Source organism: Bactrocera dorsalis, chromosome 5 (assembly GCF_023373825.1).
Source record: "Bactrocera dorsalis isolate Fly_Bdor chromosome 5, ASM2337382v1, whole genome shotgun sequence".
NCBI lineage: Eukaryota > Metazoa > Arthropoda > Insecta > Diptera > Tephritidae > Bactrocera > Bactrocera dorsalis.
This window is the reverse complement of record NC_064307.1, coordinates 74,044,647-74,064,230: the sequence shown is the minus strand read 5'-3', so window position 1 is coordinate 74,064,230 and position 19,584 is coordinate 74,044,647. Positions and strand designations below refer to the sequence as shown.

The window sequence follows — 19,584 nt, the reverse complement described above, 5'->3', positions numbered from 1 at the left end:
TCATGGTTAGTTTTAGTGCCGTAAGCCAATTTCATTGCCTGTAGTGCCCAAGCGCCTACCGATTTCAATAAATTTGCTTTAATACAAGCCAAAAGTCAAATTAATTTATTAAACGCCGATAGACTAGGCATTACACTTTGGTTTGTAAATTATTTTACTATTTTTAGCAAGACGCAACTGCACCTTTTCCACACTATTAGTCTTCACTACGCACTTTTCACTATTTTTACACTATTCACTTTTGACTATTACACACATTCTTTTTATAATGCAAACGAACGAAGTAATCACTTATATCACACGCGCACTCACCGTTTATTAACTCTACGCACATTTAAAGTAAATTTTCACTTTTAATTCTTAATGATTTCAATATGAATGCAAATTGCACCTAACGCGATCTTAAAACTGTAAATTTCGCGCCTTCCAATCGTCTAACTTCAAAGAAAATAAAAACAAAAGAAATGCAGCAAATACAGTGGAGGTAAAAAATAACATGCTGTTTACATTTAGTGTTACACATACGCATTTTTATGCTGTGATTGTTGTTGCTATAGTGGCAAAATATAAATATTTTAAAAATACTGCCGCTTTATCCGTACTTGGCCGGTAATAAATCCTTCGCCGCATATAAATCCTTGACTGTTCGGCTTGCGTGGAACCGACTGTGATTGTAAAGGAATTTTCCAAACTAATTACCATAGCAGCCAACCTTGGGAAACTACTGGAGAGATTGGAAGGAAGGAAGTCATAGAGCTTAAAAGCTTACATTTTTTTTGTTTTTTAGTGCGGCAGGTGTGGGGAGTGACCACCAAGCGACTCTAAAATTTTCCAAACAGCGATACGATTATAATTGTTCTCTACATACAATTACTGCTTTTATTTCGGGGATTTTTCAAGGCTAACAAACAATTAAAATAATTACAAAATATCACTCATTTAAAGCTGAGTTAGATAGCTTAGATAATAATGTACAAAGCTTAGTCTAAGCGACCATTTTACGGTGGATAGCGGTCAATATTTGCGTTAAAAAATAAAAGAAGGTTAACTAGAAGCTGTATAAGCAAATAATGGACGGCTGCATTATATAAAAATTGCAGCATGCATGATATAATAATAATAAAATATAAGTTGACCCTAGTCCAATAAGAAAAATTTCTAAACGTCCCACTTTAATTTCATTTATCCTTTATTTTGTATTAGATTCTACAAAATCTCCGCTTTGTATAAGTTCGTTGGTTAAAACAGTTTACATTGTGTGTATGTACATACAAGCAACTTAATATTAAAAATAATAAATTCATCGAAATCTTATAAGTCTAAAAATTGCATTTGGCTAGGGATGCCTCTCTCTCTCGTAACTTTTAAAGCTAAACATGCAAAATACTATTAAATAACATAGCTGTTAATATCCATACATATCCAAAAACTATACATGAATGTTGTATAAACTGTGCGTTCGACAATTAACAAGAAAACAATTAACTTAATACGTTCATTAATAAGATAAGCTACACTATATGTCGCCCGCATCCTTCCAACCATATTTCTGCTTTTTGCCTTGCTTGTAGTATTTATCGCCGTTGCCGTTTTTATAACCGTTACGACTACGTCGCTCGTCCTCCTTAGATTGCTTCGGTGGCGCACAGTAGCAGGAACGTTTCTGCGAGTCCAAATACGACTTACAGCCTAGCGTTAAGGTGCCGGTGAAAAGCACCTTAGCTGCTGCCTTACAGCCGGTTATGAGGTATTCACTGCCAATCGATTTATCAATGGTTTCGCAGTATTTGTAAAGGCAACGCTTGAAATCCAAATCGCACAGATCTTTGTTGCTATTGCAAGTGTCGTAACATATATCATGCTCATTGCAGCAGTTCTCCATTTCGACCGCCGGCAAGTATTCGGTGTTGATATGCAGACCAAGTGAACCGCAGCCATTAGCGGTTGGTGTATACAGTTTATTCTGGACGGGGCGTACGTCTGAAAGTGAAGTGTTTGAATAAATGTGCTCCAAGGAAATGCATATAAAAAGGAAATCTAAATTTTGCTGCGAGCTTGTAAAGTTTTGTAGCGCCATCTGTTGGTGAGTGGCTGTAATAGATTCTAAAAGCTCAATTTTGTTTGTTTATTAGAACCTTGAATGATCTAACATCAAGCTAAACATAAATTCTTCTTTAACTAGTAAAGAGAAAAGTTTAAATTCCTTGTTAGGATTGGTCCACGTGTACTTGTTTGTTATTTATAAAAAGTGATGACATATTATAGCCACAAACATGTTATTTCACACAACTAACAGCAGCAACTTTCCATTCGCTGGAAATCTCCAGTGGTAAGCTTTTCTTAACAGCTGTTTGCGGTGTAAAATTATAATCAAAACAAAGCGAAAATGTTTCGCATTTACGTATTTATATGCAGATCTGACGCACTTCACCAATTATTGGGCACAGTTCACTTATTTGAATGTCCGCAACATTTCTCACTATTTCTTTTAACCATTTTCATATTTCAATAACACATTACTTTTACGTAATTTCCTGTCTTGACCAGCCAGCCGGCATTCCATGCAGTTTTATATTAACCATTGCGGTACTAACCTGTTGGTTGGCCATCTGCTCCCAGACATTTGTATATACAATTCTCATCCACTGCGGCATCAAATACTTCATGCACGGTACGAAACTTCTTAGCAACCGTCACTAAGTTTTTAAACACATCACCGAAAATTGCCTCCGCCGCGATGATGGCGTCTCGCAAATGCACTAAAGTGCTGGAGCCATAGCCGGAATACGCGTATGTGAGAAAGGTCAGCACGTAGATGGCAATTTTCATGTACGGAAAATGCATCTTGCAGCTTCAGAACTTTTCCCGAAACTTTTGTATAAATTAAAATTTTATTTCTACAATTTGCAGCAAAAAACTCTTGAAATGCGTACGAAAATACTGATGAAAGCAAACTAAAAGTGTTGCCATACTATGTCTTTTCATACAAAAGTCTTGTTTTTTATGTTAACAATATATAGTTTTTTTTTTGCTTTAACTGTGGTATAATTTAGGATAATAAAAACATTATTGATTTCTAAATAATTCTAATAAAATCGCTAGTAAATTATTTCATAATTTTCTGTGTTTTTCTATTATACATCATCTGCATTTTATATAGGCGATCCGGCATCTCTTCTAACACAGCTGTTCATAGTTCTAACAGTTTTGTATGCTCCGCGCTGCTTTGTTCAGTGGCTGCAAAACTTTTTGTCATTTGAAAATTCGGTGACGCCGGAAGCAAGCGTCAATAAAATTTAATTTAAGATTGTAATTTGTAAATATTTGTTGCAACCAAATTTGAATTCGTATTGAATATATAAAAAAGATGCTCATGTGTCTTGAAAGTGCAAGTAGATTTATATATGTATGTATTTGTGAAAGGAGCTAAGCGCTAATCAGCAGAAAGCTCGGGAGCTCAATTGGAGACCGCCGTCAATGAAGCTTTCTACTTAATGTTCGGCGAAGGACTTGGATTCTATGGAAACGGAAGCGTAGCCTTTCGAACAGAAGAGCTAAGGAAGGAAAAACGTAAGCGACGACTGAAACGAAGTTATAATACCACTCATAGCAGCACTCTTTCTAGCTGCGAAGGGCATAAGAAAGCCTTTAACTTTGATTGATCAGTTTCAATGCCAGCTATATTAAGAATTACATATTTATCTTCTAATGAAGTATCGAATCCAATTAAAGTCAGTATTGCCAATATACAATTCACATAACTTTATTGACCACCAGCGGCAGCCGCCTGAGAGTTTAATGGAGGTCATTAATGAAAAAATAAACATATTAAGCTGCAAGTGTTTAAATCAAAAGCAGCGTATTTATTTAGCCTTCGATTGATCCCATCCATCCACGAAATGGGTGAGAGACAGGAGCCTTGTTAAAGTTTACAATATTCCGCAGACGCTGTTGAATGATTACAACAACACAGTAAAGATGTACTTCACATTTACCTATATGTATGTATATTACAATAACGGACTGTAGATCGTAAATATGTGTATGTACAAACATACATATATGAAATCGTAATCAAAATACAAATATTTACATATGTACATATATGTTTGTGAAGGCATAAATCAGCTGACTTATAAACATTATTGTAAATCGACAATGGCCGGCATTTCTGCTGAAGTAGCTGTTTGTAAATTAACAAACTCGCTGGCACAATATATTTTTCTTTTAATAGGAAGAGTTTTGTTTTGAAAAATACCTGGGATTACCTTGACTTCAACGTCAGTAATTTGTAAGACTAAATACCCCGTGGGAAATAATGACTTAAATGAGTTGGACAATGTGTGTGGGAATTTTTGGTTCATATTACAAGGAGTATATTATATGGTAAAATATCAGGTATTTTATATGGTATACTACCAACAACAATAAGGTCATCATTAATAAATAATCCTTTCTCACATTTGAAATGAGGACATTATCGAACGAGCAACAGCTGTGCAGGTTCCTTGCATGCCAGAACTATTCTTAAATTACTTAAATGTACATATGTATGTATGTATTTATTTGTATGTATCTACATACTATTTATCCATCGCATGAGTAATTGTTTTTGCACAAATTACGTGTTCTGGCGTAGCCATTTGGGTGCCTGGCTAACTGCTGCCTGCGTTGGCTGATTCATGCATTTTACGATCGTTTTTATTGGAAAATCGAAGGTACATATATTGTATGTACATGCACTAGTGAGACGAATAAACATTACGAACTGCTGAAATGTGTACACTTAGTTTAGGGAGGCGGAGTACAAGCTAGAGAGAAGCTACAAGGAAGCGACCTATATTACATAGTAGCAGTATGTTTGTATGTAATTCTTTAGGACGCAGTGGAAAAGCTATAAATTTTCTGCAAAACTATGAATTTGTTTTGGAAAATATAATTTCTAATTCATTTATATGTTTTTAGAAACAATTTATTTTTAAATGGAGAATATTCTTAAAAATAGTAGCGACTTATTCGTGGAGGCTTATAGAGCTTCGTAAATTCAATACACAGGACTTAGTTTCGAGCTCAGTTTATGATCAATAATCGACAGACAAATACACAGCCTCCAAGTCTTCTGTTTATGTCAGGAAAATTGCTCACAAACTTCAAAGACGCCCTAAAACCAGCGTAAGAATTAAAAAGCCAATTTTTAAAGACATATCTTCAGTGGACAGTTCATAAAAAAGGATAAGGATAAGAAAACGTTGAATACCCTTCACAAATAAAGGCATTTCCATACAATAACTTGATTTTGATCCTATAATGGTCCAATGTTGGAAGTTCTGAAAAAAAGCAGCTTCCAGGGAAGAAGAGGATATGTGCGATATCCAAAAAAATATAATACTATATTCTATAGGATTCCCTCTGGATATCGTAATAGACCCAAACCATCTCGGGAGAACTTATGAACTGTTAAATAACGTTTTTGTTGAAAATATATTCGGAATTTTACTCTTGAGTGCTGACAAAAAAAGAGGACTATCTGTTGGATAGCCTAGAACCCCGGTCCATTGTGGTACCTAAGAACTCCTATTAACAGAACAACAACGACAAAAGTGGTGCTCTCATCCAAGAGCGACTGTGGTTCTTGACCTTGCTCAACATTACAAAACCATATTATTTGAAACAGAATGCAATAAAAATAATAACAGCAAACAAGACGACAGCAGACAATTAGCAAGCCCATTTGCATGCCGCAGAGCAAGCGCCAGTGGATGTCACAGCAAGTGGCAGCGGCACCACGTGCAGGTGCTGCACATCTGTGGAGCGTACAACTTGTACAAAGTTAACGGTAACAGCAGGCAGCGGCTACTTGAAAAATAAATACTTGTACTTGAGCTTGACGCACACACTATTTGTGGCGAATGGCACTTTCCAGCTAAGCAAACAATGCAGCAGGTAAACGCTACAAGCGGCAGAAACTAAACAAAAACACACGCACATATATATTAACATATATAGTTGTAGATATACATATTAATATGAGCTGAGTATTTGCTAAATCTTGTAAATTTCAAGTTGCAATGAGCTGGCAGCACTGCGCTCAACGTCGCACGCACAGCTGATGCATTCGAAACGAGGCGCCGGCAACAACGACAACGCTGCCAAAAAAGTAGAGGAAAGAAGAACTACAAACACAAAACTCAAAAGCATATACGTATGTACATATATGTATATAAGTGCAGCGCTAAACACGAGCAAAAATAAACAAAATACGAGAAATAAAAAGAAAAAATTCAAGAAAGCGGCAGCGTGGAGCGGCATCAAAACACAAACACAATCGGCAAAGCATGCTTGCGGCTGCTGTTGCTGCTGCCACTTATAAAGCTTGCAGATTGTAGGCGCAGACGTGAAGTATATGTACACTAGCATTCATAAGTGTGGTAGCAACTGAGAAAAAGCTTCATTTTCGGCCGAGTTGAGTTTCAAGTAGAGTTATACAGAGTATATAATAAAATTTCAGGTTATAAATTATTGAAAGCACTATTGACCGAAATTTATGCACTACAAGGCTTGTAAAGCTTTGTTTAAAGCTCGGAAAGTCAGCTAAAAGCTTAATAACTTGGATTTCAAGCCACTTAGGATAGTTTAAAACATGATTTCTTAAGAAATTTTGAGATTATAAAGGTTCAATGTCAATAATAATGCCAGTTTAAGCACTTAAGAGCTTAAAAAGCTTTGTTTAATGTTCAGAAAGTATGCTGAAAGCGTAAGTACATTGATTTAAAGCGACTTAGGAGAATCAAAGATGATTTCGTAAAAAAATCAGGTTATAATGTGTTGATGGGCGTTCAAACACTTCGAAAGCTTAAATAGCTTTGTTTGAAGCTCGGAAAGATAGTTAAAAGTTCCATTTCATGGATTTCAATCGATTTAAGATAGTTTCAAATATAATTCCTACAAAACTTTTAGGATTACAAAGCTTTCTTGGCAATAATGTTGAGAGTTTAAGTGTCAAGAGCTTAAAAAGTTTTGATAAAAGTTCGAAAAGCATGCTAAAATCATAGTTTTATGGATTTCAAACAAATCAAGAGAGCTTCTAAGTTGATTTCTTAAGAAAATTTTTGTTCATAAAACTTTATTGGCAATAATGCAGGGAGATTTTTATGAAGGAACTTGAGAACGAAAATATTTTATTGTAATATCCTATATGCTTAATTTTTAAAAACATACTGCTGCCATTTTCTTGAGCGCTAGTGTAGCTCATCAACGCCAGTTAGTGGACATCAGCGCGGTTTGCGGGGCGTATGAGTATTGTGCTGCCGGCTTGCTTGTCGTCTAACCGACTGACCGCCCGACTGTTGTCTGCCAATCTTCAGCATTAGCGCGCAGTATTCGAGCTAACTGGCTGTTTAGCGGCTAGTCGAGCGTCTGCAGTTTGTTTGACTGCTGTGTGTTTATTATACGCCTTCGCGTAGCTTTCTGATTCAGTTACGTACAAAACTTGGAGGCAAACGGTTCGCAATAGCGGCTGAACAAAAGCGAGTGAAGCAAAGAAAAAGTTTATTTTTGAAAAAGCAAAAGTTTATTTTTGAAAAAAAAAAATTATAATTTTTGAAAGTAGAATTGAAAGTGCAGAAGTATTGTAAAAACTGTGTAGTTGTAGTGAATTGAAAAAAGAAACAAAACAACTCTTGAAAGTGATTTGAAAATTTTTGAAAAGAAAAAAGTGAAGAAAGTTAAAAAATTCAAAAAAAAACTGAAAAAAATATTAAATTATAAATAATATGAGTTTTTGAAAAATATAACAGAAAAGGTAAATAAAATAAGTTAAAAACAAATGTTTGCAAGTTTTTTTTTAAATAACTGAGGTTTTGCTTGCTCTTCTGCAATGCAGTTACTTTAGCTCTAGCATATGTATGTTTACTAATTAGCTACGTGACTAGTTTCCAGAACTTATTTTTATTTGTGTTTACATATACATATATATACAAACTATATACAGAAGAAATTTCAGTACAGCGTAAAATTTGAGTCCGAGAAATGTTTTAGGAAAAAGTGTTGAGCGGCATTGTTGAAAATTTTTCATCCAGCAGGAAGGTATCTTTTAGAAAAATTGAAAATTGAATAAAGATGGGACTCTAAGTTGAGAAAAAATATTTATATTTGTGAAAAATAAATATACTAATTTTGAAAATTGGGTTCTGATGAAAAAAAAAATATTGCTTTTCAAAATTTTTCATTTTTGAAAAGTTAGTATAAAAATTTATGAAAATGGAACTCTCGAGTTAAGAAAAAAAATACTAACATTGAAAAATTGATATACAAATTTCGAAAATTGGGTTCTGAATGGAAAAAAAATTTTATTTAGATTTTTGAAAAGTTAATATAAAAATAAAATAAAAATTTATGGAAGTCTAAATTAAGAAAAAATATTTACTTACATTTTTGAAAATTGGGTTCTGAAAGAAAAATAAAAGAAAGAATAATTATTTAGATTTCAGAAAAATTGATACACATATGTACATATGTAAAAATTCAATTTTTATTTCAATTTTCTTTGATTCCAAAATATTAATAGTTGAAGTGCTGACATTTTCGGTTGTAATAGCGTTCTCTTTCGAGACTCGAATAGTTACTAAGAGATAAAACCAACAATTTGATAAAGGAAAATTGCAAAAGCCGTTGGCATGCTCATTATACTCTCCCCAACGAAAGAAAATTGTCGATTATGCTGGAGTTTATCAGGGCTGATTTATTTCGAGACTCGAACAATCAAATTATGCAAGGAAACTAAATAAACTGACATATTGTTGTTGTTTTCTCATACTTAAATATGTGCAGCGAAACAAGACTGCCTTTTAAGCACGAATTTATCAGTGCTGATTTATTTCGAGACTCGAATAGTCAAATTTACCATCTAAACTAAATATTTTCACTTATTTCATACTTAAAATGCCCAGTGATATTTATTTTGTAGAAGAAAATTCTTGTTGTGGTGATCCCCTAAGAAAACGGATATGGAGAACCACTAAAAAATCAACGGCTTTTTGCACTTTACAAAAATTTGTACTACTAACCACACCTCAGCGCATTGAATCCGCCCCTGCTTTCAATAACCGCTGTAATTAACTTGTGCTGCAGTTTTTAGCTAACACTTGCTGCTTGTGCTGAGTGTTGGCCGAAGTTAGATGCAATAGTTAAATTTTCAAGCTCATATGGAGATTTGTATGTCAGTGCTGCTATACACACACACACATACAGAAGTTGCGCAAAATCTTTGGACCAGAAAAACACAAAAAAATCATGCCTTTGTTCATTCAGCGCAAATTCAAACATTTCGCAAACAAAATAAGAAAAATAAACCGGAAATTCTAGATCATTAAGCGCACTTTTTGTGTGCCGAAAGATTGTCTGGTCTGTTGTTCTGAGGAAAATTGGAAAAAACGAGCACTAATTGTGCTGGCATTCAAAAAAATTATAATAAGAGAAATAAAAGAAACAGATTAACGAAGAAAAAAATTAAATGAAAGAAAACTTATAGATAAAGAAATAAGAAAAAAAAAATAAATGAGAAAAAACAAAGAAAAGTCAAGCTGCAATATTCTTCATAAATACAAAAGGTTTAAGACAAGAACTATATGCTACAGTGGTCCGATCTGAACAATTTCTTCTGAGATTACACCCTTGCATTGGACAATAATTCATGTCAAATTTTGGGAACATATTTCATCAAATATACAATTTTTTCATACAAGGACTTGATTTTGACCGATCAGTTTGTATGACAGCTATATATTATAGTCACCCGATCTGAACGATTTCTTCAGAGATTAATTTATTGTCTTAAATAATTATTCGTCTTAAATTTCGTGAAGATATCTTCAATAATAAAAAAGTTTCCTACAAAAACTTGATTTTGATCGGTCAGTTTGTATGGCAGCTATATGCTATAGTGGTCCGATATCGGCGGTTTCGACAAATGAGCAGCTTCTTAAGGAGAAAACTGCGTGCGCAAAATTTCAGTTCGATATCTCAAAAACTTCGTATATACACAGGCAGACAGAAAGAATCATGGCATTAAAATTAACCAAAAGTTAACCAAAAAAGAAGTAGAACTAGATTTTTTGTTGTTGTTTTTATTTAAACATTTTTTCCTCAATTTTTCACTACATCTCGCTTTATGTTTTTCGCCATGTTCCAACATTAGCGCGCTATTAGCGCTAGCAAATTATAAATGCAGAGCGTGTGAAATTTTGAAATTTTCGAATTTTCCGCTTGAAATTTTATTACAAAAACGCAATGAAAGGCAGGCAAATCAGCTGAAAAAGATTTTCAAATCTCAATGCTGCTTTTGCTGCTCATTTTGGAAGCAAAAAAGTAAAGAAAGTAAAAAAAAAAATTATAAACCACGAGCTAGAAGCTTCAGAGTATATAAGCAATATTTGCTCACAGGCAAGCAAGGCAGAAGAAGAAGGTGCGGGAGCGGCAGAGCAAGGCGAAAAGTATATTAGGTGAGGAAGAAATCATTATCACATCCCACCCGAAGTGATAAATTCTTCAAGTACAAGTCAAAGCAAAGGCGCAAGCTACATATACTGCCGCTAATTCACAAGAGCAACAACAACAACACACAATTAGGCATTTATCCAAATATATGCATGTGTATGCATAGACGCAACGTCTGCCATGCGGCACAGCCTGCAAGCGCATTTGCCAACAGCGCGTTATTACATACATGTACACACATGCACACACATATACATACGATATACAAACGCTTTGTCTCGTTTATTGTGCGGGGAAAATTGCTGCTTTTGATTTTTGAAAATTGTGAAAATTTTCGAACAAAAATTTATTTTTAAAAATTTCGCAAGCGCGTCGCTACAGCAACGAGAAACGAGAAAAGGTATACAACAACAACTAAACAAGCGTGGAAAGTGCACATTCGATTTGAAAACAAAATATACACATACATACATACGTAAATACATATAACGATATACTAATAAAACAGTAAGCACCAACAAAATCTGCTAATAAGCAAAGAAGAAGCAGAAATAAAAAAACAAAACTAAGGATACAAAAACATAGTATTGAGCGCTAAACAAGCAAGAACTCATTTGTGCCAGCGAAACGTCCAGAAAATTGATAAAAAAGTTAAAAACATTAAAAAAGTAAGTTTTCGAAAGAAATTGAAAAAAATATTAAAATAATCGAAAACCAAAGTAAACATTACAATAACTTTCGAAAAAAGTTTTGAAAAAGTTTTAAAAAAAAAATGTTTGATTTAAAAAAATTGAAAAACCAAAAACAGTTTTCCAAAAAAAATTTGTAAAAGTTTTCGAAAAAAAGTTTAATTTTGTTTTTCATATTAAAAAATTAAATAAACCAACGATTTTCTAATTTTGCACGCACAGCATTCGAAATTCGTATTCCAGCAGTGACTCTTCGTTTTTCCACACTCAACGGCGGTTTTACGAATCTTTTTTCGAACAACTTTTGGTGAGTTTGCTTCGAAAATTGTATTGCGTGTGGCATTGTGTTTATGTAAATACGTTTGTATGGTACATGCTTTGTTTGTATGTATGTACATATGTATAACATTTACATGTATGTATGTATGTATTTCAGCAGCTTTTCTTGATAAGCGGCATTAAAAAATACGTTAAATTCGTTTTTCGCACTTTCCCGTCAGCTTTTTATTGAAAATTAATAAAATATATATTTTTTTCAGAATTTTTTTTTTGAAAATTTTTGTTTGAAAAACGCTAAAAGTTGTCTTTTTGAAATCAATTTTTGATTACAATATGTTTTTGACTCTTGAATCTTTTTTATCTGAAATTTTATAAATTTTTTGTATTTACTATAAACAGTGTGAGTTTCTGCTTAAATTTAAGAAAAATTAAGGCCACTTTTCCTGATTTTGGGCTTTTTTCTATATATTTGATTTATTTGTTTACGACTTCAAAGCGAACATGTGATTCTTGCAATAATTAATGTTCTTGATAAAAGATTTAGTATTCGAATTTTTTATTATTCCCTTTAGCTTTAGTATTATGCCTGAAAAAATTAGGTCAATGTCCAATAAAAAAAAAAATACTTAAATTTTATTTAGGCAAGAATTTTTGTGTTTTTTTGGAACATTATTGGTATAAAAGCTAAAGTAGTCGCCGAGTTATCAGCGAGCTTGGCGCATATGATGTATGTTCGATTCAACATTACGCTTAATACAGTAAGCTCAAATGCACAATCTAATCTTCATCAAAAAAAGTATTTCGAAATCAGTTATAGAAAAATTAGCCTTGATTCCTCGACATTTTTTTTTAGTTTTTCAAAATTTTTTTATACACATATATTTGTTTTCACTGCGTCACGTCGAAACTAGCATCCACCACATAGTTATTTGCGAAATTTTCACTGGAAAGATGACATGTTTTTGACAAAAATAAACTTGGAATAAATAAAGAACGGGTGGGAGGATCAGACGCTAGTAAAAACCGAAAAAAAGAAAACGATTCATGTGCTTCTTGCTAAAACAAACTATATGATAAACACTATAAATTTGCTAAATACAAATAAGCAAAGCAACAAAGTATAATCTACAACAATAAATATATAAATCATTGCGAATTGTACGAAAATTTAGCAGACAAAGTCAAAAAAAACTAAAAAAGAAAAATAATAATAAAAATTAGATAATCAGAAATGATCTCCTAAACGGAAAAGAAAAATAGTTGTTCCAACTAAAATTTCACAAAAAAATATAAATGAAATGTTATCGGTATGCGCTTCGAAGAGTATGTTGACCAACTCTCTATAAATTTTTCTAACTAAAATTTTTCAAAAACATATAATTATAAGTTTTTTCAGCGGATTTATGGTATGTTGCAGTGACGACTCCTTTGATTTAAGTTTTCTAATACTGAACTTCTGGAACACGGCAAAACACTAATGAGCATATGCCAAAGAACCGTCTGTACAAAGTGGAGTCGACTGCTAATTCTATTTTGTCCATTTTCGGAGGAAAAGATCAGTATTTTGACACTTTCTTTCATTGAGCTACTGGAACAGGGAAAAATACTAAAATATTGTATTCTAAAGAATCGTGCTTCCAAAGCAGAGTTGACTGTTAGTTCTATCATTGCCTTTTTCGGTGGAAAAGATCAATCTTTTGACACTTTCTGAGGCTTCTCCACTAATTTAGTTCTAAAATATTTCGAAAATGATTTTTTCCATAAGAAAATATATTTTTTTTTTAGTTCCAAAACCAATGAAATATTGGCAATAAATTCTAAAAATTTTAATGGCATGCAATTGACCTCAAAATCCCTTTTCCGAAATTGCTTACGTCACAAATATTGAAATAACAATGCCATTCATAAATTTTTTTTGTCTTGACTTGGAACCAAATTTATTACTTGAATATTTGAAATGAGAACAAGTAATTAGCGGAACTTATATGTTCGTTGTTGATCGCCGAAGCGCTTTAATTTTCTTTTCAAATAATGTATTATTAACTTTAATAAAAAAAGATGAATGTATACAGAAATAAAAAATATATGAATGAAAAACAAATCAGTATTTTGTTCTTGTACTTCACACACTGAACAGAGAGGCCACCATATATTGCTCAATAGATGCTCTAAGTAAGAGAAGTACAAAACCAACTTAACAAAAAAAAATAATAATAATAATAATCAAAAATAATACTAAACAAAATAAATACAAATAAAATGTTTTCTCTGTGCAGGCATTTGTGTTGAAGCCTTAATGACAGCTGATCCAATCATTTTAAATACAATTTCAATCTGTTTATTTATATATTTATATTTCAATATGAATATATATGAAATGCTCGGTATTTAAATGTTTATACAAATGAAGACCCCTACATGGTACATGCGTCTACCATAAAATTTCACAGCGGGTTAATATTTTAGCACGAATTACTCACTCAACGGCTGAAGCTACTGCCAGTGATGTAATGACTCAGTCAACAAAAATTGGTTGGAAATATATTTGTGTAGATCAATTTTGGTTAGGTAATTGGGGAGTGCGGAGAAATATATCAATAATATATAGAATGGATAATGATGACAATCTTACAGCCTCTTTTTACTCTTAAGGAGCGTTTAGTGTTCTTCTCATATGAAACATCAACACTGAACTTTCCTCAGAAAGCGGGAGTTCTATATTTATGATTCTGGTACAAATTTTTTAGGGTTTGCTTTCACTGAGTTTTTTCCAATCCTTTTACGAAATACTTTTTTCTTAAGGGTTACAATTATCCAAATTTCAATTTTCATAGATATTAGCTTTAACCAAGGTTTCCTTTGATCAAGTTAGAGATCGAAAATTTCGATTTCTTATAATAGAACTTGAAAAACTTCTATAATGTTCTATGAAAAATTAGAAATTGCTGTCGTTGTTGTAATGGCAGAAAACATTGCTGAAGTAAGCTTCAGGAATGATGCCGAGTTGACAGTCCTGGGCGGATAAAAATGACTGTCGTGGAAACGGGAAGAAATTGTCGGTCTCTTCCGCTTACTTGGACCCGGAAAACTTAATCCATGTCCGTTCCGGTTATTTAGACACGACAGTCGTGCGAACGGGAAGAAATTGCCGGTCTCTTCCGCTTACTTGGATCCGGAACGTTTAACTATGACCTAACAATCATTGCAGTGCTATAAGTTAGCTGACATTTTAGTTCCACATAGATCAGTTATGTAACTTCTATAAGCTAAGTCTGTAAAATGCTTGAAACAATGGGTAACACTTGCTATGCCTACATTAATTTATAGCCGTATTGAAAACTGCTGCAGGTGATCATACCTTTTCACAGAATTGGTTGAATTTCAAGCAATATTAGTTCTTATCAATAATACTGTTAACTGACTACCTTGTTGAATCTGCGGGAACTTCTCTGACATTACAGGAGTTTTAGCATAGTATATAGATCATAATATATGCTTTGTGCTATCAACCGATTTCAACCTCTCTCCTAAACCGGCAGTATACAGATTTGCTTCCGTTTCGACATTTTTTTCATTGGTTTCGTTTTATTTTGGATTTCAACCGTAAACATTCGGTTTTACAGTGTTTATATACGCATGTACATACGTAAAAATCTATAATTAACACAAAATTTTGTGTTATTTCTTAATGTTCCATTCAGTTTTCTGCTCTCGCTCTGTCTATCTTTCTCTACTTGCCTACATTCTCTTCTACGTGCCCTTGCTTTTCTTACGCGCTGCGTTCTTCGAAAGCGAAATGGTGTCGATTTATTTGTTAGGTGAAAATTGATAACCACCGAAATACACGCCCACTTTCGGCATTAGTAACGCGTTCAGAAATTAGAATTTTCCAGTGCCGTACGCAAAATTCACGTCAATCATAAATATAAGCAGCGCGTCAGTGAGAGTTAACGCCACTGACGGATGAACGCGCCGTTGGACGGACGGACGTTGGTTCATAACTCTTGAATTATGCTCGCTTTTCGATTTCAGAATTTTTCGCAGCCTTTCGATTTGCGCAAGCAGCGAATAAAAAGAAAAAGCGCAGCACAAAACGTCGAAGAAAAGGTAAAACACCGCAAAAGTGTTGCAAATCGGCTGAAATTGGTGATCTTGCGTGAATAAGTGAAAGTGCGATAATGAAAAATAAAGCAAAAGTGCAATGGGAAGATCGAAATGAAAGCAAAAAATATTTATTCACATATTTGAAGTTGATTTTGAATTTCACTTAGTAAAATAAATAATGATTGCTGTTAATAAATGAAATAGTAAATAGTGGAATGCTGAACAAAAACAAAAGCAAAAATGTTATTTTGCTTTGGAAATTCTTAAATTAAGTTGTGAGCAGTAATGAAATTTAATAAATGCATTTTCACTGGTTGATTTTCATACAAACACACACATATAAAGCCAGCTCTTCACACATTTAGTTGAATATTTTCATACCCACGGCCAGCAGCCAGTGCCAGAATGCGCTCGCTTCCACTTCATATAATTTCATTATGTTTTTTGCACTTCATTTGCCACCAGTTCGCTTGCACCCACATTTGTTTTATTCGTTTTATTAGTTTATCGATTTTTATTACAACGCGTTCTTATTTTATTTCATTTTTAATGTTGACATAGTTGGTCTTGTACCAATTAACTAGCAAACTGCATTAGCGCATATCCTACTTTCATGAGGGCGTTGAGGGTAAGGCTAAAAGGCAGGCACATGCTACAAGCGGCATTTGGTGGCTAGTGTTGCAAGGTGTAGGCACCAGAGGCAAGCATTAAATTACTGGGTTGTTTGCCGACAGTAGTGATGTTTATTACAGTTTATTTGATTGTCACTTGAGCAATTATATAATTGGATTTAAATAAATATGCTAGAGCTTTGAGCACTTAGCGACCAAGGTCAGTACTGTAGCGGCCTAGAAAGTAAATCAAAGGGTGAAAGCAAGAAAAAGAGTTCGCTTAGGCTGCAACGTAGCTATAATATCCTTCACAGGCTCAAGTTTTCCTTACAAAAACTTGATTTTGATTTTGACCTTTAGTTTATACGGCAGCTATATGCTATAGTTATTCAATCTGAGCAACTTCTTCGGATATTGCGTTGCTGACTTTGACAATAGCCCGCACCAAATCTTGTAAAGATAACTCTTCCAATGACAGAGTTTTCCATATAAGCACTTTCTTCCGATTGTTCAGTTTATATGGTAGCTATATGCTATAGTGGTCCGATATCGGCGGTTCCGACAAATGAGCAGATTCTTGGGAAAAAGAGAACGTGTAAAAATATTCAGATCGATATCTCATAAACTGATGGACTAGTTCGCGGATATGCAGACGAACATACGGACGGGGTCTCCGATATTTCCTTTTCACGGACTACAGCAAAACTATAATCCCTTTCTGAAATCAAACTAGAAACTGTTTTGTGTGGGTTTATGTCGTCTATCACTTATCATTGTATTGACTTTACAAAGGATGGACGGAGCTAGGACTAAGTTTGCCTTCAGATATCAGTCAAGAAACCTCTTGTTATGAACGTTTCGAAACATTTTGCGCTTTAAGACTTAAGATCTCTGGATTTATGACCTATGGTTTTTAGAATAGTGACTGAACGGCTGAACAGCATATCAAATCACAACCAAGTGCACGTTTCTGTGCGACTGGCCATTATGGTGTAGCCGGAAATGAACTGGGTGATGAGCTTGGCCATTTCGCAGAGCTGCTTGCAGGATGGTAGGGCTGAAAGTTTGCATTGCGGTTGGTTTCCATACCATAAAGTAACAGCCCCGCAAGAAGCAGCGAGTGGGCACGGAAACTAATTGGCAACAACTCACAAGGCATGAGCGAGGTAAAGTTGCTAACGGGTGGTTACAACCACACGAGCTTTAAAAGTGTGTTTCTCGCGGATAAATTTGGCCTCTTGTGACATTTTGCACTTTAGGCTCAATCAGCACCTGTTCAACTTGGAATAACTTCCTGTGCCAACTGCCGGTTCTGTGACATGAAGCCGAAAACTTTGAGCAGCTGTTACAACACAGCAGAGCAGTCTGTCGGCCAGGATAAAGACCCTTGCAACTATGTATCCGATTAGTGATACCATCGGCTCTAAGCAACAAGCAGGAACTGGAATTTATCAGTGTGCTGGGTCCATGGCATTCCTTGTGATAGAAAAGAGGGCTTAGCAGATTTTAGGTATCGTTGCATGCCTTAATTTATAATCTAGTAGAGTCTGTGGTTGCGTAATAAGTTCTTGGAGAAACTGTTTTCCGAGAATTGGTCAATTAAATTAGCCTTCAAACTCAGTTTCATAGGAAACATATTTCTTATTTTTTTTTTAATTCTTTAGTTCCTCTTATCTTCCACTAATTTCTACATTTTCCACTCGACCAACTGTAGTGTGCATTGGAAATTTCCTCGGTCGTCCATGCAATTTGATTGATGTGGGTGGCAACATTCAAGTGCCGTTGACACAAATCATCCTCAACACATATGCACTTTAAAATGCAAATTACACGCACACATACTTAAGCCATTTACAACATTGTCTACATAAGCAAAAGCAAGAAAAGAAAACTCATTTGGAGCATGAAAAATGGCGACAATGAAGCAGACACATGCAAATGGCACGAACCGGCTGGCAGCCAAGAGGAGAGCGTTTGCATGTGCCTTGGACCGTTGAGTGCCAACGTTGGGGTTAATTGAAAACGAAATTATTATGTCAATAGGTCACAAGCAGACAATTGGACATTTAGTATCGATGGTGAAATTCAACACCAACAAAAAAAAAACTAAATAAAAATTGTAATGTGCTGAGTGTCAATGAGCAATGCAAGCGGCGCACAAAGCCTGAGTCTATGTGGCATAAAAGCCATCTGCTTCATTGCACATTGAAAGTGTCGAAATCATATCGCACGAGCTCTCAATATGTTTACGATGGTGAATAGCTTGTCAAATACACACAATTGTAGGCTTAGCACGCTTGGCAGGCTTTTGTCCTTAATGCCTCTCATAGTAACCTAAATTTAGTTTGACGTTTCTTTGTTACAAGTGTACAGTTATTGAAAATAGAATTTAAATTGGAAAGGGCATATGAAATTGTGATTATTTTCGTAGTTTCGTTATAGCTTTTCAAAAGTGGCATAGTTCAAAAGCGGGTTAAGGCATTTATTGTTTGACAAAGCGTGGTTAAGTATTCAACGAAAGTTTAAGCGGCCTTGATATGTACATGTGTACATATGTATACACACTTATACCCCTTGAAACCATTTTTGATTAAAAAAACAGTTCCTCATCGATAGCTAAGAGCTACAAAAGGAAATGTAAAGGAACTCAAACTGATTGCACATATTTGCTGGGAGAAAGGGGTTTTGCAACAAACGAAAGTGAACGAAGACTTTAATGAAAGATTCATCAACATCACTGACTAGTGAATGCCTAATCGCAAGGATTAAATTTTTCGAACTTTATGCGCCATTAGGAGTCTTAAAATAGCGTTAAGGCTGGAAGTATTTTAGTGTTATCCAGGATGCACCGCTTGGAGGCAAACCTGTCCTACAATTCATAGTTTTTAGGTGTCACAATGGACCGGCGTTTTAAGCAGGCCAAGCCAAATCCAGTGTTGGAATAGATCTCGTAACCTAACTTAATCTATGCGCTATTAACTGAAAGTAGGTGAAAAATGAATACATCGAAGGAATATTAGATGAACCTTGTTATTAGATTCATCTAAGTGTGATCTCTAAGCCCCAAGCAATCCGAAATCTAGTTGATAGCCAAAACAGAGAGAAAAGTATTGTAAATACCCAATGGGGAGTTGGTGTTCCCTTTACTGGGAGTAAAATGGTCCTGGATTTATATACGGAGAAAGTTAGGTTAGGGTGGGTTAAGTTCTATGACAGGATTTACATTGCATATTGGACATCTACAGTCCTTTGTGAACTCATATACCTATAATTATATTGTGTGTGTCGACTTTAACACCATACAAAGTCTGATTAGGGGTTTTATATAACAATATATATTTCCGCTAGCTAAACTGAAGGTCAGAAGTTGTGAGAACCGAAATTTACACTCTTTTAAACCACACATA

At 34.4% G+C, this 19,584-nt stretch overlaps 3 protein-coding genes across 6 annotated transcripts in view; 1 reads left to right on the top strand and 2 right to left on the bottom strand.

The window, feature by feature from the left end:
- LOC105227368 (poly(rC)-binding protein 3) overlaps positions 1-405 on the bottom strand; it is a 232,957-nt gene extending 232,552 nt beyond the window's left edge. Inside the window, exon 1 of one of the 2 annotated variants that reach the window (XM_049459178.1) lies at positions 313-405. The gene's annotated coding sequence lies outside the window, so the exon portion shown is untranslated. Of the gene's footprint in view, positions 1-183 lie in introns of both variants that reach the window. The other variant, XM_049459171.1, reaches the window with a different exon arrangement.
- A 766-nt stretch (positions 406-1,171) lies between these two features.
- On the bottom strand, positions 1,172-2,960 carry LOC105227365 (group XIIA secretory phospholipase A2). The gene is made up of 2 exons (XM_011206660.4): positions 2,595-2,960; positions 1,172-1,980 (listed from the first exon to the last, which is right to left on the bottom strand). Exons 1-2 carry the CDS (start codon positions 2,842-2,844, stop codon positions 1,517-1,519), a joined length of 714 nt encoding a protein of 237 aa, XP_011204962.2. The 5' UTR covers positions 2,845-2,960; the 3' UTR covers positions 1,172-1,516.
- Positions 2,961-3,361: 401 nt separating this feature from the next.
- Positions 3,362-19,584, top strand: part of LOC105227436 (cAMP-dependent protein kinase catalytic subunit 3) — a 45,768-nt gene continuing 29,545 nt past the window's right edge. The window contains exon 1 of one of the 3 annotated variants that reach the window (XM_049459189.1): positions 3,362-3,570. In XM_049459189.1, coding sequence (XP_049315146.1) covers positions 3,495-3,570 — 76 coding nt within the window. In that variant the 5' untranslated portion in view covers positions 3,362-3,494. Of the gene's footprint in view, positions 3,571-7,406; positions 7,802-11,353; positions 11,491-19,584 lie in introns of those variants that run through there. The other 2 variants (XM_049459190.1, XM_049459191.1) reach the window with 2 other exon arrangements.